General features: G+C 44.0%; 1 protein-coding gene across 9 annotated transcripts in view; it reads left to right on the top strand.

The window, feature by feature from the left end:
• The window catches only part of meis2a (Meis homeobox 2a), a 79498-nt gene that overhangs the window by 23120 nt on the left and 38354 nt on the right, over positions 1 to 18024 (top strand). For 8 of the 9 annotated variants that reach the window (XM_085442255.1, XM_085442251.1, XM_085442252.1 and 5 more), the window contains one exon: positions 10470 to 10615. In XM_085442255.1, coding sequence (XP_085298381.1) covers positions 10470 to 10615 — 146 coding nt within the window. The remainder of the gene's footprint in view (positions 1 to 10469; positions 10616 to 18024) is intronic. The other variant, XM_085442253.1, reaches the window with a different exon arrangement.

The following is an 18024-nucleotide window of genomic DNA, read 5'->3' as shown; positions in this document are numbered from 1 at the left end:
TGGCCCCGGCTACCATCACCACTGGCTGTGGCCCTTTGCCCTCTCTCCAACAGCACACTATCGCGTTGTGTTTTCCCCCCCTCATCCTCTCAATGCTGTTCACTTCTCAAGAACACTTGCGAGCCAACATTCCTATAGTTTTCTCCATCTTTCTTTTGTACTCCTACTCTCATTTTTCCTTTGGTGTATATGCTTATTGTTCTTTGGAGCACCCTCATTATACCCATGGTTATATTTTAAGGGCCTCTCTCTTTGATTTTGGTCTCATGGGGAGTGAGTGGTGGGCTGGTGGGAGCTGTAGGCCTGGCCCGGCTCTCAGGGCTCCCCAGCCAGCGTCTCGGAGAGTAGGCTTGGGGGTATTGTTGGGTTGGCTACCACACTAGAAGCACTGGCGCTACTGCTATTGCAGTGGGTGGATGTGAGGGGAAAATTGAAAAGTCAATAGCGAGGCCCCACAAAAAAAAGAAGAAGAAAAGAAAAAAAGAGTGCAAAACAAAAGGAGATGGAGAGCTTCAAAAAGCTGAGAGCTATAGAACACTGCTAATTAATAGCATCAGACGAAGAGCTTTTTTTCCTTCCTTCTGGAGCTCTGATGCTGCATATTAACTTGTGAGGCAAGGCAATTAGGAGCTCAAAGCATGTGTCACGTCCATCTGTTGACCATGCTATGTGAGGGAGAATTGATAGGTAAACAAAAAGTATGCACTGAGCTTCAAGGAAAATAGAAAGCGCGTAAACACTGTAGTACAACCCTACCTTTATGAAACTGCTGAATCAGCAATAATTGTGATAGTAGTTCATTTCAGTAATTCCTGCAGCTATAGTTTGTGACAGTTCCTATATGTCAAAATTGTGGGACACACATTCAATAAATACATATGTTGATGCCTTTCTTATTACTATTACTGAACAAAGGAAAACATTACTGTTGAAAAGTATATGTAGGTTGGGTTTTTTTTGTTTGTTTGTTTGTTTGTTTTCTCGGGGGGGGGGGGGGGTTCTTAAAAAAACAGTAATTGGCTCTTATTCTGTCTTTACACGCAGCTAACATCACGTAGACTGTGATGAAGTGCGACTTTTGGTGGGTCAGCGTTGCAGATTGGCACCAATTTGAAGTGGCTTTGCAATTTGTATTTTTCACTGCCGTAATAGGCTCCTCTCTCAACCATCGTACCATCGCAATTTCCACTTCCAACAGCTGTCAAGCCCCTAAAATCAAAATTAGCGCCATGGAATTGGGCCTTAATGAAATGACCTGCTGGATTTACCTTAAGGAGCAGGGCGGACAGTCAGTACTAGCCTCGTCAAAACCCTCTCTGCGCGTGCTGCGGTCCCATTAACAAAAGGAAATAGTCTGTAAATGTATTAAGCACTACTTCCATTTTCTAATTATCTTTCCCTCCTCCCTACATAATTCATTCAGTCATTCATTAGTTCTTAATATTAAAAAAAGGATTCTGTCTGTTCTTTTTTCGTGAGATCACCAATTATTTGTCACTATTTATTACGCCGTTGTCTGGGGGGAGGGGGTCTATATTTTATGTTCCACCACAGCATCTGTCTGTATGAGTTTCAAATTGAAAATCTAGCATTATTCATATAAAATTTGCAAAAAATAAAGAATAAAAAAAGGCTCTGAAACTACCCCCCTCCCCCTCCCCACCTTTGCTTCCTATAGGATGAGGTGAATGTGTGCCAAGGCCCAGTGGAGGACACTAGGCCCTGGTTATTGACTTGTAAAGAAGCCGTTAGGTGAGGGGTCTTGACAAGACATGAGCGGCTGAGTCTCTTGTAAAGCTGTATCTGATTTCTCTGCTAGTTGACTCCCCGGAGAGATCCGTTCTACCCTCTGTTGATCACACTCTCACTCACAGCTGTATGGAAAATGCAGCGATGAAAAAAAAAAATGAAAGAGTAGTTTTGTGAAAAAACGAAAAAGTGAAAAACAAAACAAAAAAATACTTACATTCAGTATGCCACGAGTGCCTCGCTCGGTGAGAGTGAGAGCCAAGGAAGGAGGGCAAATGAACCTAAGTAATCAATAGACAGGTGTTGTCTCTCAGTACGGCACAAGATAACTCTCAAATTAACGTTTTGGTGAGCTGTGTAATATATACTTGTCTGTAAGGGCATCTGCATTTGTGTTGGTGTGATTGGATAATAACAAGAGTGAAGTATCAGCAAGAGGCAGACAAAGCAAGTATCAACTTAGCGAGATCTTCACTCCACAAAGATCTGACTAATTTATGAGGGTAAACTGCTCTGACAGAAAGAGAGATGCAGGTGAAGGGAGGAAGTTTTCATTGGCTCTCTAGAGCAGGCCAACCCAAAACCCTGGAGGGATCTCTCTCGGTTTGAACTTTATCAGGGGCTACGCTTAATCAATATACTATCGGAAAAAGAATTAATTACTAAAGCAGAATAAAACAGCTGCATTTTAAACCAAGGATTCATCAATTCTGTAATCTCTTGGTTACAGCTCAGGTGTCAGGAGGATCATTTCAGCTCCATGTAATGAGGAACTGTGGGAGTTTACCCCAGCCCTGTGCTGCTCTCCTCCTCCTCCACCTTTCTCTTTCTGACCCCTCCTTCCAACCAAAACGCTTCCTTATTACCCCGTTCCTTACCTTCTCAGCTCTTTGTCATTTACCTACAATATTCATCTCACTCCTTTCTCCCTGCCCTTAATACACTGACTGTATTGCACTCTTTTATACCCCCACCCCTACCCCACTACATTCCCTTCCCACCAAATTCCTGTCTTTGCAGGGATGGGACGAAAGGGTATTAAATTTGAAATCTCTGGTGCGAAAGCCGACTAGAACGGGACATTCCCGCTGTTGCAGCCATCAAGCCGGACATTCCTCTACTAAGACTGAGACACCACTGGTATTGTGAAATGGGGAGGGGGGAATAAGAGATGGGAGAAGTTGGTGTAAGACTTGAAAAACAGCATACCACATTCTTGTTGTATATTTTAAAAAATATATTTTTGGTGTATAACATTAGAATAAAAATCAAAGGAGAAGGTGAATTAGAATGAAATGAATGGTGTATGGAAAGAGGAGCCATGCAGGAAGTATCCCCTGTTTCAAAATAATCTTGGCAGCTCTGCCGTCGCTGCCACTGACATCCACCCATCGCAGCCCTTGACCCTGGTCCAAAGCCTGTAAACGGACTGTCCTTGACTCCCCATAATGGGAGATTTCAAGGCAGGTTGAGAAGGGGTTATGGGTGATGAATTGGGTTTTTAGTGAGCTCATTAGGAAGCCAAACAGAGTTTAGACTGTCGGAGCGGAGCAACAGTGCAGTAATCAGTTCTGCTCGCTTTGTTCCCTGCCTCCAGGACATTTTTGTGGAAAAAAAAAGAGAGCGAGGAGGAAAGAAAAAAAAACTTGGCATTTGGCTGATGAGAGGGCTGCTGAGCAGAGGCTGCAATCTGATGGTTGACTTGTTGATTTATAAACCTTTTAATTCATTTACTCTACCAACCCCTCCACCCTCCATCCCCACCCCCAGCTCTATATAGACAAGCCCCCCCCCAATCTTTGTTGAACTCTTTGATGCCACTGTCCATCAGGTGTGGCAAGGACTTGACCTCCTCTTCAGCTTAAAAACAGCAAGTTTGTTTGGTTTTAAGTTGTAATTGAGGGTAGAGAATCACTGCTTATGCTGTTATCATGCATTGCCTGAAACGATGTAAGCTGCTCTGAATGAAAAACAAAAAGAAAGGAAGAAAGAAAAACACTCAGTTAAATTGGCAACCAGCATACAGCTGCTCTTTGCGGTTTATGTAGAAGACTTTGATATACAATAGTTCCTAGAGGGGATTAGAAATCTATTTACTAGCATTTACGCATTTACTCTTTACTAGCAGATAGAGCCATATGAAGTATCGGCACTGTCTCCACCTCCTTTTTTCATTTTGCTCTTTCTCATTTTTTCCCCTGCTTTTAAATTTTTTTAATTCCAAAATAGAGCAAGTTAGTAATTTTTTTAGGAAGCATATGTGTGAGGGCACCTCATTTTACTACTGTTCATGTTTGTTTCTATTCACTGTACCCTAATTACTTTTGGTAAACACTTCTTCTTTAATATTTAATGCTGCATCAAATCTTGAGATGCAGGTATGCTTCTCTGGGTGCATCCTATTGTATAAATGATAAATTATTGAGCACTGTCAATATATACAATCCCAAGACTAACAATAGCTTCAGTGTATCATAATAAGAGAAGAAGATAAGACAGAAGCAGTCTGGTTAGACATAAGCGAGAATTGGACTCATGCAGTGGCAGGTTTGTAAATTTGTTTATGAAGAAACGAGTGATGAACCGAGATTACCTGTGAGACCAATTAGCCCCATTCAAGTCAGAATGTAAGGGAAGAGCAGCAGCAGTTTCTTCTGCAGTGTTAGAGTGCAGGGGGGAGCAGGGTGGAGTTGTCAGAGAAGCAGAGAGTGTGAAATATCTGGTGGAGGCCCAAAGCCCTTCATTAGCCACTGATCCCTGTCTGCTGAGTGAGGGGCAGTCATGGGCATCACAACTCCCTTTTAGTCCCCCCCCCCAAAAAAAGCAGGGTGAGGGGGTGGAGGGTAGATCCCCCCATCCCCTGCAATTTAGCCCTTTGCCATTCATGCAAATTGGGTCTTGACATCTGCAACAGCCTGCCTCCTTTCTTTTATACATCTTTATTCCATCTCTTTTCTTCGGATCTTTTTTCCTCCTCAAAGCCCCATTTGGATGGCAGAGCCTCGTCGCAGCTGACATGCGTTCTTTTATATATAACTCACATCTATGTAAAGGCAGCATGTTTGCTGTGTGTTCATATAGACATAAATATGCAGAGAACTTGAAGAGTTTAGGAGGGAGGCCTAATTTGTTTGTATGATTCTCAGTCCCGGTTTATGAGGGAAAAAGTTAATTGTTGTTGCAGGTATCAGGTTGTATTGTACATTCTCAACAGATTGGAATTTTATGAAATGATAAAAAACTGTTGGAAGCAGCGAATATAGACAAAAAAAAAGCTGTAATCAGGCAGCTTGGCCCACCTCCTACCTCTTGCTTCTGGACAAACTATGATTCCTTGGCTATAGAAGTAAGGCTGAAAAGGCTTTGGAATGGCTTTGCTACAGCCCATATTTTGGGTTAAAAGGTAAAATAGTCTAACTGGCTTTTAAAAACAAGTTTTACCTCCCAACCTACCCCCCCCCCCCCCTTTTCAGCCTTCACCCTCTATGGTAGGGATGTGCAGAGTAGGGTCAACTCTCTGCCTGTGAGAGGAGAGAGGCCTTCTATCGGTGGAGAGGCGATAGTTATCTCCAGCATTCCAGGGATGACAGAGAGATATCTGCCTGATGGCAGTGTTAGGGGGCTTGGAGAAGGGGGCAGAGATAGGAGGGAGGGGAAGAGGTACAGGAGTTGTTGAGCAACCGCTCCCTGACATCCCTCCTCCCGCCTTCACCTCCCTCCTTCCTTCTCTCCATGCCTTTCTTACTGCCTGACTGCCTCGCTTCCCCACACATAGAAAAAAATAACATCTAATTAGAAGCTCTTATTCCACTTCATTTAAGGGAACACTTAATGATGTGTTTTTCAGGGGAGACAACTACACATTATTTCTCATGCAAAAGGAACCACTCAGTTGTAGCCCCCAGGATGCAGATACAGCTGTGTTTGAGATGGAGGTTTGTCCTCATTTCTCTGGGGTGTCATGGCTGTTGGAGAAGAAGAGAGGGGAAAAATGGTAGTGCTTTCTAATTCACCTTTAGCCAGTGTCCTGGCAGTAACGGGGGGTGGTAAAGAGGAGGCGGATGGTGACATCTGAGTTTGGCAGGGGGACTTGCTGAAGGAGAGAGTTTGTTGTAATTGCTCTGACAGGTTTTAAGGCTGTTAATGACTCCGGCCTGAGCGCTACCAATTTGTCAGCATGCTTGCTGTTTACTAAGCTGTTGTTTTATGGTCCAGTGCAAGGGCTGCTGCTTGTTTAAGCACAGATCAGGAAATAATCAGCGTAAAACACTGGCTGCAGTGGTGCAGCCACACTAAAACAGTTCAGTTTAGAGCCCTCATCTACTGTATGGATCTGAATGAGTGCAGTAAACCATATGGCATCTGTGGTGTGTGGTCACATGAAGACACAAATTCACAGATGCTTTACTTTTATCTAAAAGTTGGAAGTTTGAGTGTGTGTGTTTAACCGGTATGGCAATCGTGTTTTACTTGTTAGCACTTGCGTTGTGTTTCACATGAATGTAAACCATATTGCTAGCTTGCAGTTATAGCAAGATGATCTGTAATCCCTAGTCGGCACAGAGAAGCAGAGAAATAGCCATTCTACTAGTGTGAATAGAGCTTCTATGTGTTTGTGTATGTGCCTATGTGAGAGATTGTGTGTGCGTCAAGAGCATGTGGTCCCAGAGCCAGCAAAGACCCCTCCGTAAATCCAGAGTAAATAAAAGGGGTAACCAGAAGGACAAAAGAGGAGCCCCCACTGCTTCTCTCATTCGCTGCCATTTGGGGGACTGAATGTGCTAAACGCCGCTTATGTTGGCTGAAAAGTTGAGGAGAAAAAGGGGGAAAAGGGAGGCTCTAAATCCCCCTTCTTCTTTTCACTTCATTCTCTGCGGCCAAGCCTGCATGGATAGAGGTGGTGGTAATAGGAGGGTGTTGGAGGGAGAGGTGTAGGGCCCGGTCACTATGGTGTGCTAAGACCAGCGAAGCTCCTAAAGCAGCAAAACTCCAAGCTTCTGGTATCCATCTGCTCCTCTTTCCATCTAACTCTCCTCATGAGTTTTTCTCTTCCCCCCCTTTTTTTGGGTGAGCTTGGGTGAACACGCTTCACTAGTTTGGGCTGACAGGGGGCGTGGGGGGTCTGTTGTAATTAGTCACTTTAACCACAGCTTCCATAAGCCACTGCTTCTACACTCTTGCTTCATTACCCTGAAATAAACGCCCAGACTTCCTAGTGCAAAATCACTGCACAGCCTTTACAATGATACACACACACAACATCTAAAGCTTGTCTAGAGGCTCCACGGTATTATTATTAATGGTATATGGACCACTCTGGAGTGTTATGTGATAACTAAACATGGCTGGATTTGAATGTGTTTTCCAGCTATTGACAAGTCATTATTTATTCACGCATATGAAAACGGCAAAGCAGCAGAGGGAGGGCATTCTTGTTATACTGATAGCTGCAGTATATGTTACTCATGGTCATATACACAAGACAGACTCGACCTTAGTGGGTCCCTAAGGGGCAGGATACCTACTAGACACAATACAACTTTTGCTCTAAAGTCATTAAAAGTCCACTGAAGTCTGCCCTATTCTAAGCAGAGACTGTAGGACACTTTGTACTTTACAATTTTCGATGCAAGAAATCCTGAAGTGACCCTGAATGTGCCAGCATTAGATAAGCCAAGTTGCAGTGTGTTTACAGTCCTATCCCGACCCGTTAATGAGCTCAGCCCTGAGACCAATTTACTCACAAGGAGATATATCTGAATGCATTTTTAATAACCACCCACTGGTGATGAGAGAGGGAATGTGTGCGAGCGTAATGTGCTTTGGACTTGTGCTTGTTTGTTTGCTAGTGCGCTCACTCATTCACTCTCTCGCCCTGATCGCGTCCGGTCATTGTCTTCCATCTTGCCTGATTACACCTTCTCCACTTGCGTGCATCTGAAAATCTGCACAGAAACTTTCATTGCAGACACTTTAAGTCAAGATCTTGATAGCGTGAGCGAGGGAAAAGGAGGGAGGAGGAAAGGTTGAGGGAAGACAGAGAGAGAGTGGGAGAGAGAGAGAGGGGGGGGGGGCTGTCTTTTTTCTGTCTCCAAGGGCGCTGCTTTTCCAAAAGTGCCTGGGGCTACACTCCAGCACCTCAGCTCCCCTAGGCCTTTCGACTGCCTCCTAATAGCCAACCCCCATCTGTGTCACATGGCCAGATGATGGGACACTCATCCCCCTGCTCTGCACTTTTTTTTTCTTTCCTGATTTTTTTTTTCAGAGTGCACATCCACACAGGTTAGAATGGCAGAGTTGCCAGGGAACAGTCAGAAGCCATTAGCGTTTGGGACAATTTGCCCTGCAGCGTTCCTTCTCTCGCTCATAAGAAAGGAGTGGGGGTGGATGCAAAGCACCAGCCCTCCTTTAGATGTAATGAGGTTGTGCAAGTTGGATCTTCTTTATTCTATTTCTACTCCTTTTTTTTCTTGCGTCTTCTTGTTTCTCTTCTTTCTTTGCTCTTTCTTTTCATGTTCTGTCCACATTTGATTTTTCTTTATTCTTTATTTACTGTGTGCACATTTTCACATATTTGAAGTCATACAAAAGCTGTACACAGTTTGTATTTAAACTGTACACAGAATGAATGCTCGAATGCCACATGCCTGATCTGTGGACACATGTCAGCATCCGTGCACATGTAAGAGAGAGAGGAGCTGAAAAGCACCGGAGTCTGGTTTCATCCTTGCGGGCTAGGGCAGGAGGCAGCGAGCATGCTGGGTAATGAAGTGACAGGTCAGTCTGTAAATACGCACGGGTCGCTCTGGCCCTGGCCGGGGGGGAGGCTATCGCATTGCAGTGAAAATGGAAACGTCAATAAAATTAATCTGCCAGCCTTTTGGCCACTGTGTGGTTCTATTGGATGAGCCTGACTGCTCACAGCAGGAGAGGGATTTGGAGAGTAGCTCGAAAATCAACACAAAACCTAGCGGCATACAAACAAACAGCAAACTGTGTATCAACATTATTCAGTGAAGCTCAAAAGCAGTGAAACGAAAGGGAGTTGGTTAAAATTCACAGCTCACTAGTTGTGTTTTTATTGAAGTTTGGAAGCAAACTCAGGGAGTTAGACTTAGCTTCCGTCTGGGTCACATTTCTCAGGAAGCCCCTCACAGTCAGGGTAGGGCTATGGCCAGACCAAAGTTTATTGTTTTAAGCTTTCCTGAACAAGGATTCGTACTTAGTCTGGGATTTATGGCATTTGCCACTAATGAATGCCCATTCTACAATTACAACACCCCTAGCCTGTGTCCCCATTCCCATGTGTCCTTCAGAAGGACTGTTGCTTCTTTAACTTCACACAGGGAGCGCAAAGTCGGCACTTCTCTGTTTTCCTCTTTCGTGTGGCTCTCCACTAATGATCTGGAAGGAAAACACTGTGCAAGACAGAGAAGAAAAAGAGAGGCAAAAACAAGGGGAAGAAAAAAAACTGGGAAAAGTAGTTAGTGCGGGCCCCCGCTGTCCTTGTATTCTTCATTTATTTTGCATTAGATTACGCCACTAGTCGGATCCTTTTTCTTTCCCCCTTTTTAATGTTATTAGTTCAAATATTTATGCGAGATTAAGGCTTGTATAGGTGGCTGTGATTGATGCCTCTCCAAAAACAGGAGGACATATGAGTCTGAATTTTGAGAATGTCAGGGTCCTTCTCTTCCTTAGTGGAGGAGTTTTTCAGATACATAATTTAGATGCCCTCAAGGAAGGCTTTCAAGGCATTTGTGCCCGGGGGCAAGAAAAAATAACTATGACTGTTAAAAGTAAATCATTTTTGCTAATGCACAATTAATGCCGAGGAAGACGAACAAGGAAAAGGCAAGGGACAAAGATGGAAACTTCAATTTAAAGGAGAAATCGTGCCCGGGTATGTGCACGCTTCCCTTGTGAAATCAAACGCTGATGGACATTAATGCAGGCAAAGCCGCCGCTGGCCGGTCATGCTAATCTCGTGGCGGAAGCTTGGGGGTGGGGTTGTTCAGGGTTTCGGGAAGCCGATGAAGAGTCCATTATGTGCATCGAAGTGCAACAATGAACCACCCCAAATAACATTTACTTCCACGCACTTTAACTGGATGTCCTAAATTCATGAATTTCTGTGTGTTACAGTACATATCTGCATAACTCCATCCTGTCCCCTTTGGCCCTCATCAAAAGATGGGAAAAAATGCTCTACATTATGTCAAGCATGCAAATTTAATTGAATTAATGACATGAGTCCATGTCTCTTCTGTACTTGAAGGCTCTGTGTCCATTTTTTTTCTTTCCATCTCCTCCTACTGTAAAAATGGAATGAGGAACCCAGTGTTTCAGCGTCCAACCATAACATTAGAGTCATTAACCCCTATTCCCCTCCCGTGCTCTGGGGTATAGAGCAGCTCTGCGAGGCTTCCATGTAAACCTCTCAGTCTCTGTACAGCCCTTCGTCTAAGGCCATCTAAATCCCCCTACCTCCATATATTCACTACACAACACTGGCTTTGCTGTGGAAATTCGTTTGGCCTTAGTGCAGCACTTTCCAGTTCTTTCAAAGTTATCTGTGGTATTTGTCCTTTTATCCATCTTTCATGAGCCTTAAACTCAGCTTTGACTGTATACCTCTGTTCCATTTTTTTTGCTATTGTATTCTGAGCCTGTGGTGTGGTCGGGGATGTTATTTAACCCTGGGTTTGGTTTCTGTCCAGGAGATGGCTTAGACAACAGCGTTGCATCGCCTGGCACAGGGGATGACGATGATCCAGACAAGGATAAGAAGAGGCAGAAAAAGCGTGGCATTTTCCCTAAGGTGGCCACAAACATCATGAGGGCGTGGCTGTTCCAGCATCTCACGGTAAGCACAACCATTATAATTTGGAGATATGTCTATATTATTTAAAAAAAAAACACACACACAACAAACCAAATAAACATTTAGAGACACTCACATTCAAGACACATACTCACACGCACCTGTCACACAGTAGCTACTGAGGCAGTGGGGAGAGAGTGATGGTGCTGCTGCGATGCTCACTTGTCAGCCACCTGTCAAAGGGACACAGTGACCAGGTCAATCTAATCAGTTTGGGCTGTTTACTCTGCTCAGCACACTTTCTGTAAAAAAAAAAAAAGAAAGAAAGAAAGAAAGAAAGAAAGAAAGAAAGAAAAGACCCAGCAATCCAAGACATTTATTCTAGTACGAGATGCACTGCAGCTCTGGCCTGAACAAGCAGCATGATAAAAAAAACAACTGGGGAATAAAAGAGAACGACTGTGACTGTGTAGCTGTGTAAAGAAGTAGGATGTGGAATTGAAGGCCTCTTTACATAATCAGTCTTTCTGTGGAATAAGGGAACCTTAATCTACTTATCTCTCGATAAAATTGACATGTGTTAGTTTATTTCTTCTCCATAGCTCCATAGGAAAGTGTTTACCGTACAATTCTGTCAGAAATCTCTGACAATGACTGATCAGAGTCTTGGATCATATGTCTAAATGTCACAGTAATTTAAATGTAAACTGTAAAATCACAACCGTTATTTTCCCGTGAGTATGTTTCTTAGTGAAACGGGGTGGTCCACATGTCCCCTCTCCCTTTCTAATGTCAGGACATTATCAGAACATCAGGCTGTATTGATTTTGCAACACAGGTCAGATTTCAGAAGGAGGTGGCGACGCCGGGACACATAAGCTGCTTGAGGCTGCGGTTCCCCGTTCCAGGGATGGATGGACGGACAGTTTAGGGGGATGGGGAAAATAAAAAAAAGAAATGAGAGAGAGAATGTGAAAGTAAAGGAGCCTTCGTTTAGAGTCTTTTAGAACATCCGCACATTTAAGAGGGTCATGTGCCCTTTGTGCACTCTGTAGCCCCCACCACCACCACAGTGCCCACTCCCAGCTCAAAGCCCCGTACCCTGATTACCTAACCAAAAGCCCAAGTAATAAGCAGCCAGCAAATACAGCCTAATTGAAAGGGCTGTAAATCCATTACATATTGGTCAGGGATAATCAGGAGTGCTTTAATCACTTTTATCTATTCAGGAGCAGTGAAGCTGCAACAGCAAAGCCCTGAGCCTCGCAGGCCTTAGCGGCTCCACCACGCCAGTCTGCACGCTTATTATTCTCATCATTATCAAAATGACTTCACAGCTGTTCGCGGCTCCCATCGCTCTCTGACTGGAGACCTCTCACCAAATGCTACAGACCAGGCTTCAATCAGACATTAAACTTTTGAGTACCGCTAACTGTTAGTTGAAAGAAAAATGTTCAAATACTGTTAAGATTACCTGTTTTTTTGTGTGTCATTAAAACACAACAAAATAACAAATTATATACACAGGCTTTATGGTAAGGCTAGAAATTCTCTCAAGATTGGTCATTTTTCCTGATGAAAGCCCCATACAGCTTCTGCACAGACCTTTTGGAAGAGTCCCTGCCAATTATCTTTAGAATTGTTTTAAATTTGAATTGAAATAGCGGTGAGCAAAGGAGGGGCACATTTTTTCAGAACGCTGGTTAATTCAGACCCTCTTTTTTCCCCTTTCCCTCTCACCCCTTTATCACAAACCCTGCTTGTAGATGTTATCCAATCTTTATTTGTTTCTTTTGTGCAAAGCCTTGGCCAGTCTTGTACAAATAATAATCCCTCCCTTTTAACCTGCCTTCATTTCTCTGCTGAGGAAGACGGCTAATTGAATTATCCCCCTTCTCTTCTCACCATCCACTTCTCCCACCCATAAACTCTCTCGCTCTTTTTCTCTTGCTCACACACACATACACACACACAAACACACACACTCACACCCATTAACCATTCTTCTTTCTTTTAATTTGTTAAGCAAATGTATTTGCCATAGCTGGATGCATTTGTGCAAAGGTGAATTCTTGGGGACTTTGGCCCCTGAATGGCCTATAGCGGCATTCTGCCATTCACGCATTCATTAACTGAGGGGTGAGGAGTGAAAGGAGCGGGCTTGTATTTTCTCAAACTGAGGGGCCAGCATGGAGCTCCTCTTCCATGAGCCGCAGGGGTCTCTCTACATATGTTCTCAACATCCAGCCATTGTCACATCTTCTGAAAAGCTCAAAAGGACAGGACCCCCTTCAAACACAAAAAAACAACACAGGCCAGTAGTAACAACTGTTGGCTTTTAGATTCAGTATAACAAAATTGCCCTTTGCCTCTCCCCTCCCACCCTCCCTTGCTTTACTCTGACCTCACACTCTCATGGGAGAACTCACAAGATTGTTTCCTTCATGACGGTCATATATAGCAAGTAACCTCACTTGAAGTCATATTTACCGCTAATCTCAGTATGCCAATTTCCCAGGCAAGGGGAAAGTACAGTTTTTGCACCATATTGATCTCAGAGACAGTTCTTCACAATTGCACAATCAGAGAAGGCGGCGATAACCCTGATCTCTTTTATGTCGAGGCCATATGCGTATTGACTGCAGAGCTGGCAACCTTAAATGCTCCATATGCAATTGGCAGAGTGTTGAACAGATCAGCTGGTGTTAGCTGGCAGAAGAGGGTCAGACTGTCTCTCCACTCCCTTCTTCTATCTTCCCTCCCACTCTTTTTCTCTAATACCCCCCCTCCCTCACCATGAGGTTCTGGATGTCTTCCAGCCACATTAGGGGAAGGGAAATCCCAGACTGTTGGTATAAGCTTTTCAATACTACAGGGAGATTATGTTATCAGAAAGGTAAACTTCACTGTTAGGGGTAAAATGTTCTGCTGCACTTCAGAAGCATGGACCACAGAATTCAGGATAGGAAGAGAGAGTCAGATAAGTAGCTAGAGAAAGATTTCAGAGAACGTGTCAGATTTGTAAAATTGCAGTGATGGGAGTTTTTTCCTACCTTTGCAATGGTAATGCCCTTTTGTGCTCAGCAAAAGCAAACTTTAAATTTTACAATTAGCCCCTTGGCGCCCCTGGTCTTCCTTCTTTCTCAACCCCTGCTAACCCCCCGCTAACCCTTACTAACCCCTGTAAAGACAAGGGTTGGCCTAGCAATGAAAACAGGAAGCACTCAGATGCAAAGATACCTCTCTGGGCTCTGGCCTTGTCCTTTTGACTAGTGTAAAGTCTCCAACACCTATGAAAATAAATAAGGAACCTCAGGAGCAATCGGGGCCAAATTGAAAGTTTTCCTTAAGTGTGTGCACTCAAACAAGGGAGTGAGGGATCGTAGGAGAGAGGGAGAGCGGTCAGTCAGACGAGCAAGTAGGTAGCCAACTAGAGCATCAAGCGTCTCAAGTTCTGTGCTGGGCCACCCTTTGGCCTGGGTGTTTTGGGAAATGCTGTTAAGCTGCTAAGCCAGGTGTATTGGTCCCCTGGGCTCCTTGAAAGGGAAGTGATATATCCTTTAGTCATTTAGAGAGTCCTTGGACTGTGAAGTAGAACTAAATGTTCAGCTCTGAAATGTTTATGTATGGGTAGATGGTATTTAAATGTAGCTATTAGTATAATTGGCTTTTATCATCCTAAATGTAACACCAGTACAAGTATTGACTAATGAGCTATGTTTTGACTGAAAAGTGAAATGTACCTACGAGAACAGTAAAGATACCAGTGCAGATAACACAGGTGTTCACCAGAGCGAGGAGCGTCTTAGAGTTAAGAGCATTGTGCTGAAAACATCATTAGGTACACTAGTGACAGTAGCTATCCCCCCTGCCCCACCCACACATGCGCACACTCCCGATCCAAGCCCAACATAGCATTAGTCTCCATGACGACAGGGTGTCATCGTCAGGTCGAGCCCTCCTATGGGAGCTGCTCTCTCTGCCACCCTTTATAGACGCACATAAAAGAGTCGGCTAGGGTCATTCACAAGACATGGATGCAGGCACGGCCAAACCTGGCAACGGATGTTTGTTCCATACGATAAACAAGTGTACAAGTCCATTCCTCAAAAAGAGAGGACATGTTGTTTGAGTAGACTAAACAGTCAGCCCTGTAGTATCCCCAGTTTTGTTTAAGCTCCTCTAGTCCTTCTAATCCTTGTGTGTTGCTCCAGTACAAGCAGCATTTAGCTGGTGCAGACACACATCTGCAAACAGTTTGAAATAGCCCTTCCTCCTTTTACATCGAACTGCCATATTTGTTGGTGCCTACTTTTTCTTTCCCATACACATGGCACAGTACTTTTTTTTCAATAAACAAATAGTCGACTTACCTATAATTTCATTTAACTGAGCGGTTCAATAAAAAAAATAATAATTGTGTTTGATAATAGATCAGACAAAAAAGTTTTACGTTGAAAATATTATTCAAAGTAACTTTAGCCTCTTTTTGTTGACTGCAAAACATAAAAATCTGTTTGCTTGTCCATCTCTCTAGGTTGTTGATAGTTTGGATGAACAAAGGAGAGGCAGGGGTTGGCTTTAGGGGTAAGAGCAGGGGGTGTAAGGAGGGGACTCCTAAGGGTCACAGAGGTGGACGCCTGGAGGAGGCCCACACACTAATCTGTCATGTGCTTGTTTGCCTCAGGAGCTCAAAAGTCAGTCCTCCAGTCACCCGTAGCAACCCGGGCGACAATTTGGTTCACTGCCACTGCCCGAATGTGTGATCATCAGTGGAAAACGCAGGAAAAAGAGTCATCACATGGTTACTTTTGTGACAAGACCCACTGCTCCCTGTGTGTTTGCAAAACAGATGTTAGTGACAATATGACAGGATAGTTTGGTGATGTTTGGCACAGGGGTAATTGAAAGTCATTGATAATGAGTGTGGAAGAGACCTTTGGGGGGGGTGGGGGTGGGGGGTTCGAGGTTTGGTGCCTAGCTATTGTCTAGCCTCTGTGTTCTAATGCTGGCTGCTCAGCGACCCTGGAAAACAGACACAAGCCACCTCAGTCTGCCATCTGTTCTTCCCCAGCCAGTACACCACAGAGGGCCTAACGCAGCAGTGGCAGACCCTCACAGAGAAATTAGGCTTATTTTACTCAAGAATGTTAATCTGCAAAGAAGAAAACAGAATGAGTAAATGAGTAAAATAAATCAAGTTTTTGTTTTCATTGCAGAGCAACTATGGCATTGTTTTCAAATGCTAGTGTGTCACAGCTCTTATGACTGACAAAAGCTTTGTTTACAGTGCTTTGGCATAAATGGTAGGTGTTTCTAGAGATTTAGTGCTGTATTAGAATGTAATAAACCCTAATTCGTTTCATGCTCCAACATCAGACCTTTACACTTTGCCCTCTAATCCAGATCTGTCACAGTTCCACTTCAAAGCCAACTAACCCCACTTGGAATCTACTGACATATAAAGCGTGGCACATTAGCCTCACGTTCACTATACGCTGAAAAAAATTGTTGGCATGTTTTTTTGTAGTTTTTTTCCCCCCTCTTAATCCCATAGCTTGCTTATTCTCAAAATGAGCATCATATTATATTGTGTATCTTTTAACGCTGGGATACCTGCACAAACACACCACTTCTCCTCCTCCGTTTTTCCTCTCATTTCCATCCCTTCCAGTTAATTTTCACTCCTGCTGCTTGCATCTTAATGCAGGTTGTTTAATGAAGTAGCAGAAATGAGTGCTTTCGCTGAGGGACTGTTTACGGTACATTCCCACTGCATGGAGGTGATTAAGTTGCGTGAAATTCCACGGTGTTTGTAAAAGAAAAAAGAGAGAGCAACCTACAAATTATCCTCCAGCAAAAATAAAATAATAATAGTAATAATAACACGTTTCACGAAAGGTGATATTATATGCATTTCTTTAAATAATGGTTTTAAATAAGGTGTCCCGGGCGAAGAGCTCCAGCACAGCATGACTTTGACTGGCCCCTGTGGAGGTGACTGCACATGCCCTGACCACAGCAGACTACAAACAGAACTCAGCCTGTCAAGGCTGCTCAGATTTATAAACTTACAGCTCACAACAGTTGAGAGACTTCCAAGAACACACGTGCAGAGAAAGGAGGATGCTTCTTTACGTCTGTGTGCTCCACTGAGAATTGACCCCAGTTCAGTAACGTTTCCCTGCCTTCAGCACTGCTGTCCATTTCTTATGTAGTAATAACACTGATCCAAGCTAGGACCTGGCTGAGCCAGCTCAGCGGGACATGGGACAGAATGACATCATATGCAGTGAGGGAGCCCAGCGTCTGCGATAGTGAACATGCCCCTGGTTAAAAAACAAGGTTATTAAGATGGTCGGAGCTGATTGTGTAGGATTTTCCTCCCTTTGACACTTTTCGGGTTATCTTATTCAAAACAAAATATATAAGAGGATTTTGGTTTGACGTCTTAAAACTAGTTCCCTTAAATTACCCCTTACCCTTCCAGAATATCCACCCGGGAGGCTGGTCTCATTGCCCCCGCGGTTGATTGCAGGGTTGTGGCAAGAGCTGTTAGAGCAGTGGCGGCTGCTTGCTGGGGACCATGGAGGCCAATGAGATTCTGCTGCAGGCCTCCAAGCTGCCCCACTATTGCTTTGATATTCATCTCACACCAAGAGGAGAAAATGCAAAAGGGAAAAGGAGCAGCACAGGCATGGAAATGGCAAGCCGGGCTAAAAAATGGGAGGGAGGCAAGGAAAGAGAGATGGATGGAGGCACGGAGTATAAATCAAAAACAGACTATGAGTTTCACTGTTTGGTTTGTCATGGGAGCCTAGCTGCACCAAATCCCACTCCTGCCATTTTGTGTGATTTTTCTCCCCTCCCGTCCAACTCTTCTCAAATGCATGCTTTTGTTTTGCCCGGCTCTTAGTCCAGGGGTAGGCAGTGGGATTCCTGCACAGTGGGGTCCTTATAACTGGGAGCCATGCCTCTTGTTCTCACCTCTTCCCCCCACTTCCTCACCTTTTCATTTTCCCCCATTGATATCCTATCGCTATTCCCTCTCTGAACATATGGACTGTTTTTTTTTTTTTAAGAGAGAGCTCAGTCCACATCAAAGACCCAGGCTGAGCAGGTCAATTTGTTGCTCCTTTCCCCGACTCTTCCCCCTCCACTAGCCACAGTAGACCTTCCCTGCACTGCAACCATTTACCCAGAATGCTTCATTGCTCAAGCATTTCTGCTCAGCGCTTATACCGAGCCATGTGTTGTGTCTGCTCTCCACACAGAGCAGATGTAGTTCACTCCAGAACTCTGGATTTCTCTGTAGCCAAGTCCCTCCAAGATCATGTAAGGCTGAGCAAATGAGCATGTGGGATAGATAACAGTCTCTCTATCAAAAGTAGGCTTTATCACACACTGATAAGAAAAAGCAGATGGATAGAGGAAGAAGAGAACCAATGAAA

The sequence above is a fragment of the Copadichromis virginalis genome, linkage group LG19 (genome assembly GCF_057382275.1).
Source record: "Copadichromis virginalis isolate Kocher_CV1m ecotype Utaka linkage group LG19, C_Virginalis_male_GT1.1, whole genome shotgun sequence".
Taxonomy (NCBI): domain Eukaryota; kingdom Metazoa; phylum Chordata; class Actinopteri; order Cichliformes; family Cichlidae; genus Copadichromis; species Copadichromis virginalis.
Note: the sequence above shows the minus strand (reverse complement) of the source record. Positions and strands in the feature narration are given on the sequence as shown.